General features: G+C 39.1%; 4 protein-coding genes across 8 annotated transcripts; 1 reads left to right on the top strand and 3 right to left on the bottom strand.

The window, feature by feature from the left end:
* Positions 1-196: 196 nt before the first annotated feature.
* LOC127427060 (target of rapamycin complex subunit lst8) lies at positions 197-5534 on the top strand. Its single transcript, XM_051674392.1, has 9 exons — positions 197-329; positions 455-628; positions 1136-1187; positions 2139-2301; positions 3091-3166; positions 3263-3415; positions 4523-4647; positions 4791-4954; positions 5087-5534. The coding sequence occupies exons 2-9, from the start codon at positions 500-502 to the stop codon at positions 5203-5205; spliced, it is 981 nt and encodes a 326-aa protein (XP_051530352.1). The 5' UTR covers positions 197-329; positions 455-499; the 3' UTR covers positions 5206-5534.
* Positions 5535-5630: 96 nt separating this feature from the next.
* Positions 5631-8420, bottom strand: LOC127427063 (BRICHOS domain-containing protein 5-like). Its single transcript, XM_051674394.1, has 6 exons — positions 8225-8420; positions 7844-7972; positions 7573-7719; positions 7393-7500; positions 6345-6498; positions 5631-6008 (listed from the first exon to the last, which is right to left on the bottom strand). The coding sequence occupies exons 1-6, from the start codon at positions 8276-8278 to the stop codon at positions 5914-5916; spliced, it is 687 nt and encodes a 228-aa protein (XP_051530354.1). The 5' UTR covers positions 8279-8420; the 3' UTR covers positions 5631-5913.
* Positions 8421-10636: 2216 nt separating this feature from the next.
* Positions 10637-12083, bottom strand: LOC127427061 (glycerol-3-phosphate phosphatase-like). The gene is made up of 2 exons (XM_051674393.1): positions 11294-12083; positions 10637-11187 (listed from the first exon to the last, which is right to left on the bottom strand). The coding sequence occupies exons 1-2, from the start codon at positions 11886-11888 to the stop codon at positions 10862-10864; spliced, it is 921 nt and encodes a 306-aa protein (XP_051530353.1). The 5' UTR covers positions 11889-12083; the 3' UTR covers positions 10637-10861.
* Positions 12084-12785: 702 nt separating this feature from the next.
* On the bottom strand, positions 12786-22593 carry LOC127427059 (palmitoyltransferase ZDHHC4). 5 transcript variants are annotated; one of them, XM_051674386.1, is made up of 7 exons: positions 22324-22593; positions 20344-20476; positions 20174-20247; positions 14670-14848; positions 14466-14591; positions 13842-14086; positions 12809-13728 (listed from the first exon to the last, which is right to left on the bottom strand). In XM_051674386.1, the coding sequence occupies exons 2-7, from the start codon at positions 20464-20466 to the stop codon at positions 13438-13440; spliced, it is 1038 nt and encodes a 345-aa protein (XP_051530346.1). In that variant the 5' UTR covers positions 20467-20476; positions 22324-22593; the 3' UTR covers positions 12809-13437. The 5 variants fall into 5 exon arrangements, with proteins under 5 accessions (XP_051530351.1, XP_051530350.1, XP_051530346.1 ...); XM_051674388.1 differs by lacking the exon at positions 22324-22593 and adding an exon at positions 20721-20803 and having other exon boundaries at positions 12810-13728; XM_051674387.1 differs by lacking the exon at positions 22324-22593 and adding an exon at positions 20753-20809 and having other exon boundaries at positions 12811-13728.
* Between the last annotated feature and the right edge of the window lie 319 nt (positions 22594-22912).

Here is a 22912-nt window from a genome sequence, read left to right as displayed (position 1 = left end):
TTGATGTTTCTATTATATATATATATATATATATATATATATATATATATATATATATATATATATATATATATATATATATAATGTTTCAGTGTATTGTATTATATTAGTTTCAAGCTAGCTGTCGCTTCGACAAATAAAAACGGTTAATATTGCCTACTGTACTGCCTATTCGGAACTTTTATTCAAGTGTTGTTTCGGGGGGGACAGCTTTGGAAGGGACACACACTTAGGTTTGACGTTCATGTAAATAATGTCCATTTTGCATTTACTATCATTGCGATTTTCCATTTAGATATTGGGATTTCAAGTGCATCCTTCGCCCTCAGGTAAGACCATTCATTTACGTTTCTCGGGCTTGTCAGTTTACTATATTAGAGAGATTTTTTAGCAGCTAAGAAGCAGTTAATGCTATCTCAAGTGTTTATTCTCTTAATCTTCTTGACTACACAAGCACATCGAGTTACGTTGTCGTCAAAACCGGGTGCGAAACTTCATCATGAATGTGAATCAAGGGACAGTCGGCAGTGATCCGGTGATACTCGCCACTGCTGGATATGATCACACCGTCAGATTCTGGCAAGCACACAGTGGAATATGCACAAGAACTGTCCAACACCAGGACTCTGTATCCTTTATGAACAAGAGATTTTCTACACAGCTATGCAGTCATAAACAAAGAGCAGTACTGTTGTGCACCATACACGCTACAAGTTTACTTAAACGGAGTGTCTATTTACACTAAGTGCAAATAGCCCATCTTTTTGGCAGAGGCTATTTACATTAACTCCGCCCAGAGACGGATGACGTAAGCTCCACTGTCTTCACTCTCATTGGTAGTCGCTCGCAAATGTCGCTCTTCATTTGCATAAAGTTGAAATTTTCTCAACTTGTCTTGTCGATCCCCACGGCGATCTCTGTCGCCAACGGCCGTGACAGCTCGTGTCGCCGGAAGTCGCTGAGCTCTCATTGAAAATTAATGGGATGGTGTCGCTGGTAAATGGGCGTTAGTGTAAATAGCACCTATCGCTATTTACACTTAGTGAAAATAGCCTCTGCCTTATTTAAATGAAATATTAATTTCCTGAAGGCTTTATATTCTTTTATTGTGTTTGATGCTTAACTCGTACACCAGCAAGTTAATTCTCTAGAAGTAACACCTGATAGGAGCATGATTGCTGCTGCTGGTGAGTTCAGATCCAGACTTGTTTAAAGTAATAGTTCACCCAAAAATGAAAATTAGCTGATAATTTACTCACCCTCAGACCATCCAAGATGTATCAGAGTTTCTTTCTTTATCAAAAAAGAATTTAAGACTTTTAGGATTTCATTTCAGGCCTCCTTTAAACAATGCAAGTGAATGTCCTCCATTTTTTGACGGTCCAAAATGCATATTTAGGGTGCATCAAAATCATCCACACGACTCCAGTCGACAAATAAAGTTCTTCTGAACCCAAATTATTGATTATTTTTAGAAACAAAACAATACTTATATACTTTTTAACTACAAATGCTCGCTTCCGTACATCTCTGTGACGTGGCACTCATGAGAGGGATGACATAAGCTCGTTGGTAAGGTCACGCGTCACGTGGAGGAGGAGTCAGGAAGCGCATCATCTCTTGTAAACAATGACGCGCTTCCTGACTCCTCCTCCATGTAACGTGTGACCTTACCAACGAGCTTACGTCATCCCTCTTATGAGCGCACATCACAGAGATGTACGGAAGCGAACATTTGTAGTTAAAAAGTAGTATAAGTATTGTTTTGTTTCTAAAAATAATCAATAATTTGGGTTCAGAAGAACTTTATTTGTCGACTGGAGTCGTGTGGATGATTTTGATGCACCCTAAATATGCATTTTGGACCGTCAAAAAATGGAGGACATTGACTTGCATTGTTTAGAGGAGGCCTGAAATGAAATCTTAAAATTCTTAAATTCTGTTTTGATGAAGAAAGAAACTCCGATACATCTTGGATGGCCTGAGGGTGAGTAAATTATCAGCAAATATTCATTTTTGGGTGAACTATTCCTTTAAGGGGGGATCTTATAAAGCTATAGATTGTGCAAACTGGTGATGTTTCTTTCTCCCATCCCATCTCTATATATTTTTTATATTCTTATTTCCTTGCTTCTCAGGTTATCAGCACATACGCATGTATGACTTAAACTCAAATAATCCAAACCCAGTGATCAATTATGATGGTGTCAGCAAGAACATCACTTCAGTTGGCTTCCATGAAGATGGTCGGTGGATGTACACAGGTGGAGAAGACTGCATGGCTCGAATCTGGGACCTGAGGTAAGAAAATGCTGTTTGCTCTTTGTCTAAAGACATTTTGGAGATGTTTAAAGGAATAGTTCACCCAAAACAAAAAATTATCTCAACATTTATTCACCCTTATGCCATCCCAGATGTGTATGACTTTCTTTCTTCTTCTGAACACAAATTAATATTTTTAGAAGAATATCTCAGCTCTGTAGGTCCATACAATACAAGTTGTAATAAAAACTTAGAAGCTCCAAAAAGTACATAAAGACAGTATATAAGTAATCCATATGACTCCAGTGGTTAAATCCATGTCTTCAGAAGGGATATGATAGGTGTGGGTGAGAAACTGATCAGTATTTAAGTCCTTTTTACTATAAATCTCCACTTTCAAACAGCCCTCTTAAGTGCTCTTCTCTCCTAATAGTTCTTCTTTTTTTGTCGATCTGCATTCTTCATGCACATTGCAACCTACTGGGCAAGGAGGAGAATTTATAGTAGAAAAAGGACTTGTATATTCAACTGTTTCTCACCCACACCTATCATATCGCTTCTGAAGACATTGATTTAGCCACTGAAGATGTATGGATTACTTTTGTACTGCCTTTATATGCTTTTTGGAGCCTCGAAATGTTGGTCACCATTCACTTGCATTGTATGGACCTACAGAACTGAAATATTCTTCTGAAAATCTTAATTTGTGTTCTGCAGAAGAAAGAAAGTCATACACATCTGGGATGGCATGAGGGTGAGTAAATGATGAGAGAATTTTCATTTTTGGGTGAACTATTCCTTCAAGTATGCTGAACTGTGTTCATTTAGGTCAAGGAACCTACAGTGCCAAAGAATCTTCCAAGTCAATGCGCCTATTAATTGTGTGTGTCTTCATCCCAATCAGGTCAGTTGGTCTCTACTGTCTCTATGTCAGTTACTATTAACAAGCGATCTAATCAAGCAAACAAGTAAATTACCTTTTAAATGTGATTTGCCTTAGGCTGAATTAATTGTGGGGGACCAAAGCGGTGTGATCCACATCTGGGATCTGAAAACAGATCACAATGAACAACTCATCCCAGAGCCAGATGTGTCTGTCAATTCCGTTCATATCGATCCCGATGCCAGTTATATGGCAGCAGTCAACAGCTCGGTCAGTAATCACATTGAAGTATTTCTAATGTGTAATATTGCATCTGAACAGACTAGTTCAGATTTGGTTTATGGGTCAATGGCGTGATGTTAAAAATAAGCAGTAAAAATATTTGTTTTAAAATAATATTAATATTTGAAAAACTTTTGTCTACAAAATCAGTCATGTGGTGTAACCAACATGTAGGCTGCCATTTTGTTGTCATGTGGGGAAGAAAACAGGCCCCTTTAGGCCCTTTAGACTGTGAAGTAAAAAACGAAAAAAAATTTGTTCAGATCATATGAAATAAATCCTGAGAATACTTCTTGATATTCTTGATCCACAAATTCATTATTTTTGTAATGTTGTTAGATATTTTTTACCTTGAAAAATACATATATTTGAAAACTTTTTAGAAATTAATAATTAAGTTGGAAGGAGAGCATTTTAATATGTTTTATTTGATTGTTACACCACACAACATTTTTAAAGTCATTAATTTTTTGTAGAAAATATAAATGTTATGAATGTTTTTCAGAAATGTATATAACCAAAATGGACACAGGGGCCTGGGTAGCTCAGTGGTAAAAGATGCTGGCTACCACCCCTGGAGTTCGCTAGTTTGAATCCCAGGGCATGCTGAGTGACTCCAGCCAGGTCTCCTGAGCAACCAAATTGACCCGTTTGCTAGGGAGGGTGGAGTCACATGGGGTAGCCTCCTCGTGGTTGCTATAATGTGGTTCGTTCTCGGTGAGGCGTGTGGTGAGTTGAGTATGGATGCCACGGTGGATGGCATGAAGCCTCCACACGCGCCATGTCTCCATGGCAACGCGCTCAACAAGCCGCGTGATAAGATGCGCGGGTTGATGGTCTCAGACGTGGAGGCAGCTGGGATTCGTCTTCCGCCACCCGGATTGAGGCGAGTCACTACGCGACCAGGAGGACTAAAGGCGCATTGGGAGTTGGGCATTCCAAATTGGGTGAAAAAGGGGAAAAAAACAAAAAATGGACACTAAGATTACATTTCTATAAACTTAACATGTGTATTTTAAAGATTAAAAGATTTCAAATTTTTATGATCTCGGACAACCTTATTTTTGTCCCTTAAATGTCTTTGGGCGACTGTAGGGCAACTGTTACGTGTGGAATATGGCTGGTGGATTGGGAGATGAGGTGACACAGCTGATACCCAAGACCAAGATTCCAGCCCACAAACGCTACTCTTTACGTTGCAAATTCAGCCCAGACTCAACGTAAGTGTTTTTGAAACAGTGAACCGAGGACAATAAAGGAACAGTGAAGAATTAAATGCAGCAATTCTAACCATGAAGCAAACAAAGCAAGTTTTGTTTGTAATAATTTAAAAACCAGTGCATCAACTGTAATCTCCACCTAGATTGCTGGCCACATGCTCTGCTGACCAGACCTGTAAAATCTGGCGAACCTCCAACTTCTCTCTGATGACAGAGTTGAGTATTAAGAGTAACAACCCAGGAGAGACGTCCAGAGGTTGGATGTGGGATTGTGCTTTCTCTGGAGATTCGCAGTACATAGTTACAGGTCAGCATAGCATACGCAGTTCAAGTGTTCTACTATTGCGAGTAGGGCTGAAAATACTGATATTCCTCTCAGTAGAATCATGTGAAGGATTTTTGTTTTAGTTGTTTGCTTAAATTTTCAAATGATTTTCAGCCTCCTCCGATAACCTTGCACGGCTGTGGTGTGTGGAGACCGGCGAGATCAAACGGGAGTACAGTGGCCATCAGAAGGCCGTGGTGTGTTTGGCCTTCAATGACAGTGTACTTGGATAGTACGTAAGCAGCCCTCCCACAGTCTGCTATGATAGCTGTGGCTGTCGTAACACGAGGACTTTTGATTTGATTTGATCTATTAAGCAGTGGTCATATCATGGTATTAAATTGACTTTTTGTGCATTCATTTGTAAACATCAAAGTACTTCTTGCATTAATGATCAGATGACTGAACACGAAAATGTCAAATTGGAGTGTCTTAGCAAACTTAAGTGTATATTAGGATAAATACACCTTGTTTCTGCACCCCTCCAGTATAACTGTACATTTACTTTAACACATTTTTGTGTACACCCACAAGTTTGGTCAATAAACATTACATCTTTGTAATATGCGGTAACATAAGCTGCACAACATTAGGTTTTGATTATTATCCAGACATGATTGAATTGACAGAGAGTTAATTGACTTAACACAATGGTGCTTTATTGTAGACCAACAGTGTTTGCCATTAATCATCTGCGTCAGGTTACAAAAGATACAAGCTGGTCTTTGAGTCTCTGAGCCATGGTCAAATACCACTGAAAAAAATGGGGCTAAATACAAGAGAGGATGAAGATAAGCACTTAGCAGATAACATGACAAGATAGTTCTGCCTTCTTTGCCAGATTGCCATTAATGATGGCATTTGTGCAGCCTCTCCAGTTGCTCTCACTGATGTCAACACTTTCGTTTCCCTAGCGTGTGCTGGTACACCGTAATGGAATCTCACTCTGGCAAGTAGTAGAAACACACAGAGACACAAATGTTGCTGGGGAAGCAGATGTCAATGCAGAAGTAAATAAGTCTTTGTTTCCCAGGACCTTAAGAAAAAAACAAAAGAAACATACAGTAAAGATTCTTATTTCTTTGGATGTGCTGAAGCCAATCAGAATCATCCCACTGCCCTTTTCCTCATTCATGCTCGGTTGGTGAAACTCTTAAAAAAAAAAAAAAAAAAAACTCTGTCTCACTGGAGTACGGGATTAAGTTTCTGGCACACTGCACTCTTTAAAAAGCAACTCGGCATGTTCTTGGCTTGTTATGCAATGTTTCCTGTACATTCTCTCATCACAATAACAAAAAAAAAAAAAACTTAAACAGGAGAAAAGTTTCATGCTGAATGCATTTAAGATTGGTTTAATAGGCAGTAGTCTTACCATCAGATCTTCTAGTCCAGTAGACAGAGGCTTGCTGACAGAGGGACTGAAGAGGTTCTTGAAGGGTGGAAGCATCAACACGACTGCCGGGCAACACTCCAAAAAACTCTGTGTGTTTTTCAGTCTCATTTCCCACCAGGCAGACCTGACTGACCTGTGAGAATCATCACATATCTCACTGTATATCATTGCTGAGTAAATTACACTGTGATTGTGCGATACATACGCACTATATTGTTACTGTGTGAACGCATACACTGTATAACTCTTGATCATATAATTGTGTCTTGAGGGGTTTAAGTGTTTCCTTTAGTACAAAAGGCATTTGTAATTACACCACCTACTCCACTGAGAGATCAGATAGTCACTTGTAAAAGTGGAGTAATGCATGAGTGAGCCTGCGACAAGCAGTTTATATCTCTCAATAGCTCATTGTGCACAAAAATTGGAAATCTTGTTCAAAAGGCTATTGACTTCAATGAAGATTTTTCCTGATGGGCAGATTGAGTTTCTAAAGGCTTTCTAATGGCTTTAATTAAAGGCAATGATGCAAAAATCTAAACAGGCCGAGATTTTAAGTGGTTTCCAAATGGACAGTGATACTTATCGGTGACAACCTATCCATTCTGGGCAGATCATAACCCAGCACTGGATCACTGTGTTAAGTGCTGAGAGAAGTGTGTCCAGTACAGGTTTCTGCTCTGTTTGCGGAAGGGAGGTCTATCTTTCCAGGAGTGACTTATAAGAGGAAAAAGCCAACAGAGTGGCCATTGTGCACCCTGTGGTCCCATCCTGTAATGCGATCCAACCAAGGTGGATCAGATGGTATGTGGAATTTGGACTCGGCAACACTAAGCCCTCCTGAGCTAGTGCGGTCCATTACTCCCTTTCTGGAGTCACGGTGGAGAAAGCAGCCAAAAGAGCTCTCTAATCTACTTAAGAGCACCGGGATGGTGCTGTGTTCAAGTGTGTCAATTTGCCAGCCAGCTCCCATGATGGCTTTTATACACGTATAGCACATTAGGTAAAAGGCTTAGAGCGGTTTTACCTGTTGCTCTGACTTATTCAGTTGAGACTGCACATTCTTGTAATCCAAAGTTTCCATCTGCCGAAGAAAGCAGCTTTCCTGGTTGTCAGGTTTATAGCATACCAATCCCTGAGGAAGAGAAATAGGGAAATGTAACTGAGCTTTGGTATAATCCTTGGAGGTGAAAGAAAAGGGCCTTACATGTCTCATGTCAAAAATCACTGTGGAGGTGTGGTTGACATGGGAAGTCACAGAGTAGGTCACTATGTTGTTGTGCTTGTCAATCAGTGCAGACTGATTGATAAAGCCACTTGTGTCATCTGGAATTCTTACAACCTGCAATGAAGACTTTGTGGAAATGGTTCACTGTCTGATATCTTTCGTAATGGACATTATAAAACTGACAAAAGTTTGATAATGCATGAAAACAATTTTGAAAATGTGCTGACATGTTTTGAAATGCCTTACTTACCTGTGTCTTGTGCTGTAGCCCTAGATGTGCAGTCACACCGAGGGCAATGATAACAATGAGCAGTGTGGCAGCAAGTCCCCCCCAGAGTAGTTTGTGAGGAATCCATGAAGAGCTTATGGGACCACAGTGCTAGGAAGAAGCCACAGGAGGAACATTCCAAATACAAAATCATCTGCATGCAAGTAGTCTATGTTTAGAGTTGTTTCACATTTATTTACGGTTTGTACATTCAGTAGTAGTGTTGCTCACATTCCAAATGCACTTTCATAAAACAGAGGTAAGTAAAACACAGACTGACATATTTGTGTTTGTCTGTAATATGTGTACTACTAATGGTACATTGGAATTCAAGCAAATAAAACAAATCACATCGAATCTCACCATGCAACGTGGGTCCTCCATACTGGCTTCTGAATGCTTCCAGCACGTCACCATTCTGCCCTTTTGTGCTTCTCCTCACAGTACCTGTCTTACTCTCTTCTGTATAAGGCAATGTTCATGACTGAAACTGACAAAGAGTGTCTGCAGTGTAGCTGTGTAACTTCTCTCTGCCATCCTTTGCCCCCCACCACCACCACACCCACATCCACCTCTTGCCTCACACAAAGTAGTCCAACCCACTGGCTGGCTACCCCTTACCAGACAATAGACAAAAAGGATAAGTAGCTCGTGCCATGGACAGGGCTTTTCATCACACAGAGCCAGTTTTAAGGCATCAACTGCCCTTGCCCTGAGGCCGCTGATGGACCAAGGTGACTTTAAAGGTATAGTTTACCCCAAAAATTTGAAATATGTCATCATTTACTCACCCTCATGTTGTTTCAAACCCTTAAGACTCTTTCAGCTGTGGAACACAAAAAGAGATGTTTGAAGTATGTAAGGGACTGATAGACTCAGTCACCGTTCACTTTCATTGCATCTTTTTTTTGTACAATGAAAATTAATGAAGGCAGAACTTTCAGCTTTTTGTGTTTCACGCAAAAAGTAAGTGGTTTTGGAATAGGGATGTACACGGTTAACATTTTTAACATTCAGTTAACCATGAAGTTTCACAAACGGTTAATAGTTTTTCTCATCAAGTATCGGGATGTGGGAATAAAGAACATTAATTGTAATGTAATTTCCTCAAACACTACTTATAATTGCAGCAAATAAGGTGCACAGTGAACATGAGCCTTAATAGCACAATACATAGATCTTCAAATGATAAAATCTAACATTAAAGTCAAACAAAAATAATAAAACTGTCACCGCCTGTGTATGCACTCTGCCCAGGCAAGCTAACATTTCCGTGAGGCAGCAAATGAAAGCATTGTCATGTGCATAGAGTTACACTGCTGCAGTTAAATAGCCTCTTTGGGGTGCATTGATTTTTAAATGGTTTAAAATCAAATGGCATTGAACTTGACTAATTATTATTGTATGTAAATATGCACACCAAGAGCAAAAGGGAAAAAACACTGTCTCACTGTTTATTGTGTGCTGAAAATTTGCTTGATGAAAAACGACCTGTAATCATGTTTAATGGTGTAACGGGCACATGAGGTCCTTTTTTGCAAACTTAAATTCTTCAAAACGCAGCACAATGAATGATACAAGATGCGTTTATAAAAATGTAAGTTCTTTTTAACTTGGTGTGTAAAAAATTATATGATCCAGCGTGAGATGATGAAAGAATAAAACAGTGAGATTCAATGCAACAGTCAAAGCTGTCCGTCCAGCACGTTAACAGTATATAGAAAAACAGCGCAGTCACACACTGCATCTTTGAACAGCCCCTAACTCGCCCTATACTTGAAAAAGTGACCCAAACACGGATGGAAAACCTGACGCTTGGTTAGGAATTTGTCGAGTTCGGGTTAAATACCTCTATTGCATGTGTAGAATAACCAAATGGTTATTTTGGTATTTGAATAGTGGCACGTCAAGCATTTAACCGAATGTCGATTCTCTGTACACCTCCCTAGTTTGGAACAACTTGAGGGTGAATAAATAATGACAAGAGTTTTCATTTTTGTGGTGAACTGTCCCTTTAAATAATTTTAACTACAGCAATTAGGTGCAATTTAGTTTTCTATCAAGTACATTACAGGATAAAAAGTACACCATTCATTAAAAATACTGATTTATTTGGTCAGTCACGTATGAAACACTTAAAAACCATGATGAGAACTAAAATCCTAACAGATGGAGAGTGACAACAAAGTTGTACAGTGCAAAATATAATAATTGCAAATGTTCACTCATGCATCATGTTACAAGCACAGTGACTTAACAGGACAGAATTTCTTCAGATATACAATCAGTGCACTTTTAAGGGTCAATTGCATGGACGCAGTTGTGTTCTACTACCTGAGAGTTAGTGATCAGACAAACTATATTATTGAATACTTTAATATCACTAAGCGTGCCCAAAATTGGAATGCACACAAATGTTGCTCAAATAATCTTTGTACTCTTGAGGGGACATATTGCCCTTATATTACCTAAAGTAAAACCCAAAAAACGATTTCAGTGGGATATGAAAAAAGAGGTAGGCCTGTTTGAAATAAAGCCTTAATAACATTGTAACATGATAATATATATATATATATATATATATATATATATATATAGCTTATCTTTAAGATTTACCCGTTTCAATTTCATAACAATATTCCATAAAATTTAATTGCATAATCTTTATTAAGTTTAAATAAATACAACTTCAATAAATGTAAGTATAATTAAATTAATTTTGTTAAGATTACACAATTCAATTTGAAGGAAATTTGTTATGAAATTAAAAATAGGCTAATATATATATATATATTTTGAGTGTATGGAGTCACAATGATTACAAATAACAGTAAGCAAAGAGATTAGAATGAGAAAATAGCATTGCATCAATTTGTAAAAAAATTAACTCTAATAGTTAAATAAAATTCTCAACTGTAATGTTAAAATAGGTTGTTTTGTTCCATAGGACACCCTTAAATATTCTCTTCTTAAGTGGCCAGATCCCAAGTAAACTGACGTCTATGCCTGTAGTTCAGGTAAAATATCACCAATGCTGTCTATATAATAGTCAGGCACCATTCGCTGACGATGTGGGCATTCGCTCTTCTGGTTTGCCTCTGCATCCGCAACAGTTGAAACTCCCGTAAGGGTCAGCAGGGTCTTCAGGCCACAGTTCGAGCCTAGCATAATGTCAGTGTCCAGCCTATCTCCTACCATTAGACACCTCTCTGGATCTAGACCAAACTTACTGGCCACACACTCGAACATGAAGTTGCTGGGCTTTCCCACCACTTGAGCCTGACGCTGTGCAGCTGTCTCCACCGCCTTTAGCAGGCATCCTGTTCCTGTAATCGAAGCAGACAGAAGACACTGTAATTGAGACGATGTCATTTTGCCAATCATTTCAATAGTAATTCATATAGTTGAAGTCGTTTGGTCGTATCTACTCACCCGGGACCGCTTTGCCATCCTCCAGAGGCAGCCTCGTGTCTGTGTTGGTCCCCACGAACTGACAGTCAGGATCACACAGGTACTGCAGAGCTCGGTTTAGCTTCATGTAACTGAAATGTTCGTCAAATCCGACCAGCACAGCTTGGACCTCCTGATCTAGAGGGACATTCGCCCAGTCAAACTGGACCCCTGAGATGGGATCAGGGCCCACACCAACTGGCCGGATCCCCACCGTCTCAAGTTCTTGCCTCATTGCATTGCTCCCAATTAAATAAACTTTCCCTTCGACTTTGCATACGTTTTTGAGGTACATCGCTGAGCAGTACGCCGTACCGAACACCTCGTCCTCGGTGGCGTTGAAACCGAGCTTGCCTAATTTATCGGCGTACATTTTTCGTGTTTTAGTGCTGTTGTTCGTGACGAAAAACACCCGCTTCCCACGTTTCTTCAATGAGTTGATGACCTCCGGGGCTCCAGGAACGGCCTGATCCCCTCTCCATATCACGCCGTCACAGTCGAACAACACACTGTCCACGGAGTCCAGTAACTGTCTGGTCAAGGCACCGGTGAGTCGTGTACATTTAGATGCAGCCATTGAAGTTATTCTCGTCCTGACAGCTCTTCTTGTCCTTGGCCCGTCCTAAAATAACATTTGCTCTTCACCTATCGACGTTTAGCCTGCGGACTACACGGTGATCAGCTTAGGTCAGAAAACAGAGAATGACAGAACTGGAAATTACTAGTTGCGGCAATTAAACGGGACGGCGATTCGTTCGTTTTTTAATGACAATGCGTGACGTTTCATAAATATGACAGCAGGGCACTTCCGCACCGGTTTAAAGGGACAGTGACCCATTTTCACACCGAGATATATGGTTAAAGGAATATTCCTTGTTCAATTCAAGTTAAACTCAATCGACAGCATTTGTGGCATAATGTTGATGTGATCACCACAAAAATAAATTTCTTAAAAAAAAAAAAAAAAAAAGGTGAAAATCATGGTTACAGTGAGGCACTTACAATGGAAGTGAATGGGACAATTTGTAAACGTTAAATATTCAGTTTCAAACATATCCACAAGAGGTGAACAAGATGCATGTGAACAATAATAGTGTGATAAAATTGCTTACCAACCTTTTTTTTTGTGTGTATAAAGGTATATCCAATTTTACAACCTCATTGCAAAGACGACGTAAACCCTAAAATGACCGTAAAACAATTTAAACAACTTTTCAGCTCAAATAATGCACAAGTTTTAAAGTTTTTTTTCTTTTAAAAGAAAAAAATTATGCAAGTGCTTTAATAAAATTATAAGATACACATTTCTGCATTTAAACCCTCCACAAATGGGCCCCATTCACTTCCATTGTAAGTGCCTCACTGTAACCCAGATTTGTGCTTTTATTAAAGAAGGGGCACATCGAAATAATTTATTGTTGTAATCAGCATTATGCCACAAATGCACTTACTCCAATGACTTTCTTCCATGAAACACAATGAGATTCTCTATTCACTTTTACTGTTTGGATAAATCAGCAACAATTGGGGACTGAAACAGTCAGTCCATCACATTCTGCTTAACATCTCCTTTTGTGTTCCACATAAAGTCAGTCATACAGGTTTGGAAAAGCACAAGGCTGAGTAAATTACAGGGGTCCCACACTTTTTGACCAAATAATTTTCATGATTTTTCCAGTCATTATAGAATTAAGAATTTTTTTTATAGAAATATTGTACTAACAGAGAGCAAACTATAACCAATAAAATGTTTTAGAACACAGCATAACATTAAAAATTTATATGCACTGTAGAAATGTCTATGACTTTTTAACATTTTACTTATTTCCATAAACCAATTTCCAACCTTTCCAAGACTGGAACTCCCCATTTAAAATGTCCTGATATTTCAAGGTTTTACATGACCCTAAAAACCCTAAAATGATGATGATTTTCATTTTAGGGTGAACCATCCCTTAAAGTACACAAAGACAGGGAAAAAAGAGAAAATGTACAGATACTGTACAAACTCATTGTAAGGCTGTGAAAATATGCAATAAAAAAAAAAAAAAAAAAAAAAAAAATCCCATTTACCAAAATAAAAGAATGAAATTAAATAAATCCACAGTTTAAAGAACACACTTTGTCTAATTGTCTTTTTTCTTAACAGCACATAAGGGCCAAAAGATTTCCCCCAGATTTTTGAGGATTCCCCTGTTATAGAAACCTCTGAATGGATTGTATGAGGTCTGGCAGTTGTGTCCAGAGTGAGGATGGCAATGCTGGCAGCTGTGGCCTTTTCCTTTAAACCACTCATTGGAGGTTTGATTCACCAAAGCCAGATACATGTGAAACATGGAATAACCCGCCAAAAGGAAAAAGACAAATACCAGGAACCCCAGCATGAAGACAATCCTTGGGAATGTCAGAAAGAGATGCTGTACAAAGAAACAAATTGTGAAAAGATATATTAGAGAAATATTGCAAACCGATGTACAGCAGTAAAATAACTGGAAAAGAACATTTCTGTGCTGATTTACACACTAATTACCTGGATGATGAAGAGCGGTCCAACAGGCTGTTGCTCACCCTGCTCATCAATGTAGTGAGCATGCAGAAGTCCAGTTCGCAGAACAGTTTGGACCAACATGTCTGCTGTTAGAACTGCAATATCACCTGCCATGGCACATACACTTAGGAGGTACAGCAGAAAGTACCTAGTGTTCTGAGCACCAATGCAGTTATTCACCCACACACAGTGGTGGTCAAATCTCTGGACACATCGATTGCAAACCCCTGTAAAACATAAAAGCAACCTTAAAAGGAATGTTCCAGGTTCAATACAAGCTAAGCTCAATGGACAGCAATTGTAGCATATGTTGAATATTTTTACCGTTTTTTTGTTTTTTTCGTTTTATATATATAAAAACTATAGTAACACACTTGCAATGGAAATAAGCAGGCTCAGCATTCTGGGGAGTTTAAAAGCATAAATGTAAAGCTTATATTTTTGTTAAAACACTTGAGATACATTCCTTTAAATTAGTTTTGGGAAGAGAACATTGAGTTACTGATTTGGAAAATAACTAGCCAAACAAACCAAGCAGGGTTATTAGGATGCCTTGACCAGAAGAACATGGTCTGATGTTTAAATGGAGGATTAACAAATGCTTACTACAGTGTTTGGACCGGGCAGGTTTCACTAGCTGACAGGTTGAACACCTGATTCCCTGCTGGAACAGATTTTCGTCATACTGATACACCTTCAGTTGTGCAGTATGGTTTTCCTTTGTCAGTGTGCCTTAAACGAGAAAGTGAAATTGAACATAATTGAATTGATTTCTCTTTAGGCAAAGGAGATAAGTCTTCATTATCTTACCTGGGTCTCTTCTACAACACAGGTAGAACAGATAGGACTTGAATGCTAGGAGGATGTAAGGAATGCACAAGCTGAAGAAACTTGTGCCCATGTCCAAACAGAAGCCAAAGACCTCATGGGAAAACTCTGCATACACAGCAACTTCAAGTAACAGGTGCATGTAAAGGAAGAAGTTGTTCCTGAAAAAAATAAGAATGAACATAATATTAGAAGAAATGAACTAAACAGTTTAATGATGTTACTCATAGACACCAAGAAACAACTTTATTACAATTCCTCCAACACATTTACTAACAAATCAGTTGTTTATTTCAGGTGATAAAAAGAGGGTATGAAGACAAGTGTGTCAAGATTAGTTTATATCTATCAGCTATTATAATTTTTATAATGCATATGTACTGTATATTAAACATTATATACATGGAGTGATGGGGTTAAACTGCATGTGGTAACACTTTACAATAAGTTTCCATTCGTTAAAATTAGTTAATGCATTAGGTATCATGAACAATATATATTTTTACAGCATTTATAATTTTTAGTTAATGTTAGTTAATAAAAATACAATTGTGCATAGTTCATTGTGCATTAACTAATGTTGACAAATATAACTTAATTTCACAAATGTATTAGTTTATCAGAATGAGCTTTATTGCCAAGTGTGCTCACGTACACAAGGAATTTTTGGGGGGGATAGAAGAAACAAGTGTGCACACAGAACATTACAGTGAGACACAGAATATAAAACAAGGTAAGAGTATAAATAGACGTACAAAAAAAATAGGACATATAACATGGCGTATGTACATGTGCAAGTGGTAATATATATGCAAGGTAGGGGTATGTACAGTTATTGAATTAAATATGAGTGATGTACATGAGATATTTATTTAAATTATTGCACTATGGGAGTCCTGAAGGCAGTTTAATTGTTCATGTGGTAAATGGCCTGAGGGTAAAAACGGTTCTTGTGCCTGGATGTCCTGGCGCTCAGTGCTCTGCAGCGCCGGCCAGAGGGCAACAGTTCAAAAAGGGAGTGGGCAGGGTGTGAGGGGTCCAGAGTGATTCTACCAGCACGTTTCCTCACTCTGGAGACGTACAGGTCTTGGAGGGTGGGCAGGGGGGCACCAATAATCCTCTCAGCAGTCCTGACTGTCCGTTGTACTTCTGTCTGATTTGGTGGCTGAACCAAACCTCTCCTGAAGTCCACTATCATCTCCACTGTTTTGAGCATGTTCAGCTCAAGGTTATTGTGACCGCACCAGACAGCCAGCTGTTCAAACTCCCATCTGTATGCAGACTCGTCACCATCGCGGTGTCGTCTGCAAACTTCAGGAGCTTGACAGAGGGGTCCTTTGCAGTGCAGTCATTCGTGTACAGGGAGAAGAGCAGTGGAGAGAGAACACATCCCTGAGGAGCACCAGCACTAATAGTGAGGGTCCTGGATGTGAGTTTCCCCAGTCTCACTAACTGCTGCCTATCTGTCAGATAGCTGTTGATCCACTGACAGATTGTGTCTGGCACGGAGAGCTGGGTCAGTTTGGTTGAGAGAAGATCAGGCATGATGGTATTGAAGGCTGAACTGAAGTCCACAAATAAGATCCTTTTACAAGTCCCAAGTCTGTCAAGGTATTGCAGGATATAATGCAGTCCCATGTTCACAGCATCATCCACAGACCTGTTTGCTAGGTAAGCAAACTAAAGTGGGTCTAGCAGGGGTCCAGTGATGTCCTTCAGGTAGGCCAAAACCAGTCTCTCAGCTAACTTCATGACCACAGACGTGAGAGCGACAGAACTGTAGTCATTAAATCCTGTGATTTTTGTTTTTTTGGGGACTGTAATGATGGTGGAGCGTTTGAAGCAGCAGGGAACTTCACACTGCTCCAGTGATCTATTGAAGATCTGTGTGAAGATGGGGGCCAGTTGGTCAGTGCAGACTTTCAGACAAGCAGGTGAGACACCGTCTGGGCCTGAAGCTTTCCCAGTCTTTTGTTTCCAGAAGATCCAGCACACATCCTCCTCACAGACCATAAGTGCAGGTTGAGTAGCAGGAGGGGGGTTCCAGGAGGTGTTGGTGTGTGTGTGTGTGTGAAGTGAAGATCAGAGCGGGGGATGGGTATGAGTCTGGGCTTTTCAAACCTGCAGTAAAACACATTCAGTTCATCATCCATTTGTTGATTCTCTACAGAGTGATGGGAAGGTGTCTTGTTAATGCTTTTCAGGCCTTTCCACACAGATGCAGGATCGTTGGTTGAAAACTGGTTTTTCAGCTTTTCAGAGTAGCTTCTTTTAGCCACTCTGATTTCCTTAATGTAATGAAGTTCAATGGAAAGGAGGCGGCGAGAACCAGCTTAACAATATAAATAATTTTAATAATAAACTTAAGCAAAAAGTCAAACACTCACAGGTGTCGAGCAGCTGCCCGTAACTCTCTCTCTGTCGCACTGCCGTCTCTGGTGGCCTTTATCCCTCTCGGGCTTAATCAGCCTAATTAGGGGCCGGGTGTGTGGAAATCACGGCCCGGCCCCACCCTCCGCCCTGCCACACTTAGTCAGTGTGTTTCTGGCCTGGTTGTACAATATTTTTTCCCCACTTCTGTAAGCATCCTCTTTAGCATGACAAAGCTGTCTGAGTTTTCCTGTAAACAATGATTTATCGTTATTGAATGATACAAATGTCCTAGTAGGGATGCACATATCCTCACAGAAACTGTCACAGTATCTGTGAGCTCGTCCAGGTCTGTGGCTGCAGCCTCAATAACACTCCAATCAGTGCAGTCAAAGCAGGCTTGTAGTTCCAGCTCTGCTTCATTAGTCCATCTCTTTACAGTCTTTACTACAGGATTTGCTGATTTTAATTTCAGCTTGTAGGTCGGGAGAAGATGAATCAGACTGTGATCAAAGAGTCCTAAAGCTGCACATGGGACAGAGCGATAAGCATCCTTTACAGTGGTGTAGCAGTAGTCCAGTATATTTCTGTGTCTGGTGGGGCATGTGATGTGTTGTTTTGTATTTTGGCAGTTCACGAGTGAGGTTAGCTTTATTAAAATCTTCCAGAATAATGATGAGAGTCCGGGTGTTGTTGCTCTGTGTCTGTGATGTGATCAGCCAGCTGTTGTAGTGCTGCGTTCACGCACGCTTGTGGAGGAATGTAAACACTCACCAGAATAAATTAGGAAAACTCCCGTGGCAGGAAGAAAGGCTTACAGTTGATGAAGAGCACTTCTAAATTAGGCCAGAACATCTTTTTCAACAGCGTTACATCTGTACACCAACTTTTGTTGATGTAAAAGCATGTTCCACTGCCTCTCGTTTTCCCCGATGATTCCGCAACGCGATCCGCTCTGAACAGCCAGAAGCCCGGCAGATGTAGCATGCTGTCCAGGATGGCTTCATTCAGCCAGGTTTCCGTGAAACACAGAGCAGCGGAGTTAGAGAAGTCATTATTTGTTTGAGTGAGCAGAAGCAGTTTGTCCGTTTTGTTGGCGAGGGAGCGGACATTTGCCAGATGAATACTCTGCAGCAGAGTCCTAAAGCCGCGTTGACGAAGCTTCACAAGTGCGTCGGCGGGCTTCCCTCGCTTACATCTCTTGGAGCACTTGTAAAGCACTGCTATGTCTCCAACCAAGATGTCTAATAAAACGTCAGAATAATTAAACACAGGCAAAAAATTATCAGGTATGCTCTGCCAAATATTCAGCAGTTCATCCCTGGTGAATCTGATCAGGAAAGAATGACAAAAAACATGACAAACAAACAAAAGAAACAAAAATGCTAAAGAGCTCCACACCGAAGCAGCCATCCACGGCACCATCTTGCATTTATATGACATGTACATGACATATATATATATATATATATATATATATATACACATACATACACATACATATACATACATATACATACATATACATACATATACATACATATACATACACACACACACACACACACACACACACACACACACACACACACACACACACACACACACACCACACAGGTGGCCAAAACTTTCACATAATGTACAGATTTAGCTGTTTCGGAAGGAAATTGGTACTTTAATTCATCAAAGTGGCATTCGGCTGATCACAAAGTATAGTCAGGACATTACTGATGTAAAAAACCACAGTCATTTTTGATCAAATCTAGACAGGCCCCATTTCCAGCAGCCATCACTCCAACACCTTGAGTAAACATGCTAAATTGCTAATTTGGTACTAGTAAATCGCTTGGCATTATATCAAACACAGCTGAAAGCTACATGCTATATTAAGTATGAAGCTTAACATTGTGTTTGTTTTTGAGTTGCCACAGTATGCGATAGACTGGCATGTCTTAAGGTCAATATTAGGTCAAAAATGGCAATAAAGAAACAGCTTTCTCTAGAAACTCATCAGTCAATCATTGTTTTGAGGAATGAAGACTATAGAATGCTTGAAATTGCCAAAAAAAAAAAAAAAAAAAAAAAAAAAACAAACTGAAGATTTCATACAAATGTGTACACTACAGTCTTCAAAGACAAAAGACAACTGGCTCTAACAAGGACAGAAAGAGATGTGGAGGCCAGATGTACAACTAAACAAGAGGATAAGTACACCAGAGTCTCCAGTTTGAGAAATAGACGCCTCACATGTCCTCAGCTGAGAGCTTCATTGAATACTTCCCGCTCAACACCAGTTTCATGTAAAACAGTAAAGAGAAGACTCAGGGGTGCAGGCCTTATGGGAAGAATTGCAAAGAAAAAGCCACATTTGAAACAGAAAAACAAAAAGAAAATGTTAGAGTGGGCAAAGAAACACAGACATTGGACAACAGATAATTGGAAAAAAGTGTTATGGATCTTAACCCCACTGAGCTTTTGTGGGATCAGCTAGACTGTAAGGTGTGTGAGAAGTGCCCGACAAGACAGTCACATCTATGACAACTGCTACAGGAAGCGTGAGGTGAAATGTCACCTGAGTATCTGGACAAACTGACAGCTAGAATGCCAAGGATCTGCAAAGCTGTAATTGCTGCACGTGGAGGATTTTTTTGATGAGAATTCTTTGAAGTAGTTTAAGTTAGTTAAACTCAACTGAAGTATTTTTATTTTTTTTCAAATTGTAATAGTAATTTTTCACATTATTAATGTCCTGACTATACATTGTGATCAGCTGAATGCCACTTTGGTGAATAAAAGTACCAATTTCTTTCCATAAGAGCAAAATCTGTACATTATTCCAAACTTTTGGCCGCGAGTGTATATATATATGACATTTCAGCATTTGTTGAAATTAACAATAAACAAGATTAATAAAATTATGTAAAAGTATTGTTTATTGTTAGTTCATGTTAACTAATGTAATCATATGGAACCTTATTGTAAAGTGTCGCCAAGCATATTAATGATGTTTTAAAACTTCCCAGCCAGTTACTTTCACTGTCTTAGGCCTACATTTTTACAAATCATGAACAAGTGGAAAAGCATGATTTGATTATGTGACCTGTTCAAGTTCTTACCTTTGATGGAACAGTCTGTGCGTTGTCTTGTAGCAAATGTTTTGAAGACATTGTGGGATCCATGGAGAGACAACCTTGAAGAGGTGGCATTATATTAATTACTTATAATTAACAGCAACCAAATTAATGTACACCAGTGTTAAGTTTGCAGGAATACTCCTCAGGCTCACCCCTGTGACTGTGTCCAACAGCTTACCGAGAGGAGTCTGTTGATGCCCTGAATACTTACAAACCAGAGCAATGCATGCGAGAACCACCGCCACATAAATACCAAACAGAGTGAGGAAGTCCATTTGCCACTACCTAGGCAAGAAAGTACTGTAAGTGATCATCTCTGTGTCATTTAGTTCTCTTATTACTTGTGTTTATGTTTGAACATGACGAGATAGAGCGCCTAAAATCAAGCGAAACCAAGTGCAGGCAATTAGTAAAACCATTTAAACTGTGTCCATGTAAAAAAGAAAATAAAAAAAAATATTTGAACAACATCAAACATACACTTGTGGCAATGTGCACACAAAGATGCAGGTACATTGATTTTCTATACCTTTATTCACCAACTGTAAGCACCATCCTCACCTTTTTTATTTTATTGGGGACTGCATGGTGAAGCAGATATGAACACGGAACTTACTCATGACAAATGTGTTGTCAAAATAAAAGTCATCGTAGAAATATTTTCTTCTTTCTTCTTTGTTTTATGGCGGTTTACAAACCAGTGTAAAAGGTGCATACCGCCACCTACTATATCGGCGTGTGCTTAATCCATTATATATCCATTACAACAATTTAAAGGAATATCTCACCCTAAAATGATAATTCTCTCACCATTTATTCACCCTTATTTAGTCTCAAACTTTCTTTCTTCTGTGGAACATAAAGATATTTTAATGGAGGTATGGCATCTGTTTGTCCATGCAATGCAAGTGAATGGTTACCAAATTTTCAAGTTCCAAAAAAAAAAAAAACCCCACAAAGGCAGAATAAAGGTAATTTCAGTGGTTTAATCCATGTTTTCTGAAGTTATCCAATCGATTTTGGGTGAGAATAACCAAAATGTAACTCCTTGTTCACTGTTCATCTTGACATTGCAATCTCTTGGCACAATCATGATTTCAAGCTCAATTACACTTCCTAGTGCTTGACGAATGTGCAGTGCACTACATTCCATTCAAGTCGGATGTGGGATATTCCTACTTGAAAAGTCAGATCTCCGACCATAAAGGCATTCCATTGCCAGATGCTCGGAGTATGTGTAAGGAAACAAAACGGCAATGCTCCCGTTAGCTTAGCAGTTGTTCGACTGTAACGTTTCCTAGTAACTGAACTGATACACAATGATGCAGTGCTAGCATTTTTGCTAGAGGTGTACGATTATGAGTATAAAATACCATGTTTTATACACCTGTTTCTGCAGGCGTTTGTTAAACAAGCTTTAATATCATGTAATGTAGGAACATTTATCTACATTATTTAAAGCTACACTATGTAACTTTTGGCCCTCTAGCAGTTAAAAAAAATAAAACTGCACGCGTCTTGCAGAAGAACATTGTCTTGGTAATGATGCAAGTTGTGCTTTGGCTCTGCTCCTCTGCGCGGATGAATGTGGTTCGAGGCACCGCTGTACACATGGATACAGGACATCTTATCAGAGCAAATGGACAAATAAATAACGAAAGAAAGGAAAAGACGGATATCCGAAAACATGTCATCTGAGCAGGTAAGTGTCATATCTTATGCAGTTATTTTTAACTTATTGGAAACATTGATGTTTTGAAATAAATTACGTTACAAAAGTTATGCAACGTTCGTTAACATTAGATATAACGATTGCTAGTCTGATCAGGTCAACCGTTGTAAAGTTTTTATAACTGCAGGATATTCTGGCCATATAGAAATAGATTGTCATTGTTACCAACCAGTGGTCAGCATCATTTCAAGACTTGCATGTCCTTGTCAAGCCTAGGACTAAAGGATTTATTTATATAAATTATTATTATAAAGAAAAACGTGTGCTTGCAAGTGAAAAGTTCTGCACCGATTACAGTATAATTATTGTATTTCACTACAAACACACAGACATGTGTATGTGTGTATGTGTGTGTGTGATTACAGAACTATACATAAACCATATCAATTAAATATCTTACCTGTTGAGTAAGAAAAAAGCCATCTCTGGGTCACTTTTAAATCCTTTCAGATCTCTGAGTTGTCGCCACCTCTGAAAAGCCAAGCCGATGTTGATTCGGGTTTTATTACGGACTCTGTTGCTTTCCCTTTTTGTTTGTAGACTCTTCTCTGTTCGGGGTTTCTTTGTTTTTATAACTGGTGATTCCCTGGAGGTTTGTCATTTTGAATGATCCATAGTCAATTTTTCTTGTTTGTTGTGACAACAAACTTTGAGCTTCACGCTACTCCCACACCATACACGAGCTACAGTAACCAGTGTACGGATATGACGTGAACTCGCACGGGCGAATTACGTATGTTACTGTCCATCCCAACAGCTCTAAAATATAAATCATTATTACAGATTTATCAAAGTGTATTTGGGTAAAGACATGGTTTGGAAGATGGATTTTTGTTGCACTCTCTCATTAATAACATTTTGTTATTTTTTAACAAACAAAAGTTACATAGTGTAGTAAAGTAAATGTTTATCACTAACTTTGTACATCTCCTCGAGTGTCAACATGTTTGTCTGACGTCACGCACCTGCATCTCGGTGAAATTGGAGTT

Source organism: Myxocyprinus asiaticus, chromosome 36 (genome assembly GCF_019703515.2).
Source record: "Myxocyprinus asiaticus isolate MX2 ecotype Aquarium Trade chromosome 36, UBuf_Myxa_2, whole genome shotgun sequence".
NCBI lineage: Eukaryota > Metazoa > Chordata > Actinopteri > Cypriniformes > Catostomidae > Myxocyprinus > Myxocyprinus asiaticus.
This window is presented reverse-complemented; position numbering and strand designations above follow the sequence as displayed.

What these genes read in the sequence shown, in the direction of transcription:
- LOC127427060 (XM_051674392.1), top strand. Translation starts at nt 500, where the DNA reads ATGAATGTGAATCAAGGGACAGTCGGCAGTGATCCGGTGATACTCGCC. An exon ending in TGGCAGCAGTCAACAGCTCG is followed by an intron (nt 3,416 to 4,522) that starts GTCAGTAATCAC and finishes GGGCGACTGTAG; the next exon opens with GGCAACTGTTACGTGTGGAA. An exon ending in AAATTCAGCCCAGACTCAAC is followed by an intron (nt 4,648 to 4,790) that starts GTAAGTGTTTTT and finishes ATCTCCACCTAG; the next exon opens with ATTGCTGGCCACATGCTCTG.
- LOC127427063 (XM_051674394.1), bottom strand. Translation starts at nt 8,278, where the DNA reads ATGGTGACGTGCTGGAAGCATTCAGAAGCCAGTATGGAGGACCCACGT. An exon ending in TGATTTTTGACATGAGACAT is followed by an intron (nt 7,501 to 7,572) that starts GTAAGGCCCTTT and finishes TCTCTTCCTCAG; the next exon opens with GGATTGGTATGCTATAAACC. An exon ending in TGAATAAGTCAGAGCAACAG is followed by an intron (nt 6,499 to 7,392) that starts GTAAAACCGCTC and finishes TGATTCTCACAG; the next exon opens with GTCAGTCAGGTCTGCCTGGT.
- LOC127427061 (XM_051674393.1), bottom strand. Translation starts at nt 11,888, where the DNA reads ATGGCTGCATCTAAATGTACACGACTCACCGGTGCCTTGACCAGACAG. An exon ending in GGATGGCAAAGCGGTCCCGG is followed by an intron (nt 11,188 to 11,293) that starts GTGAGTAGATAC and finishes CTTCGATTACAG; the next exon opens with GAACAGGATGCCTGCTAAAG.
- LOC127427059 (XM_051674386.1), bottom strand. Translation starts at nt 20,466, where the DNA reads ATGGACTTCCTCACTCTGTTTGGTATTTATGTGGCGGTGGTTCTCGCA. An exon ending in CACAGACTGTTCCATCAAAG is followed by an intron (nt 14,849 to 20,173) that starts GTAAGAACTTGA and finishes TATTTTTTTCAG; the next exon opens with GAACAACTTCTTCCTTTACA. An exon ending in TGCCCGGTCCAAACACTGTA is followed by an intron (nt 14,087 to 14,465) that starts GTAAGCATTTGT and finishes TATGTTTTACAG; the next exon opens with GGGTTTGCAATCGATGTGTC.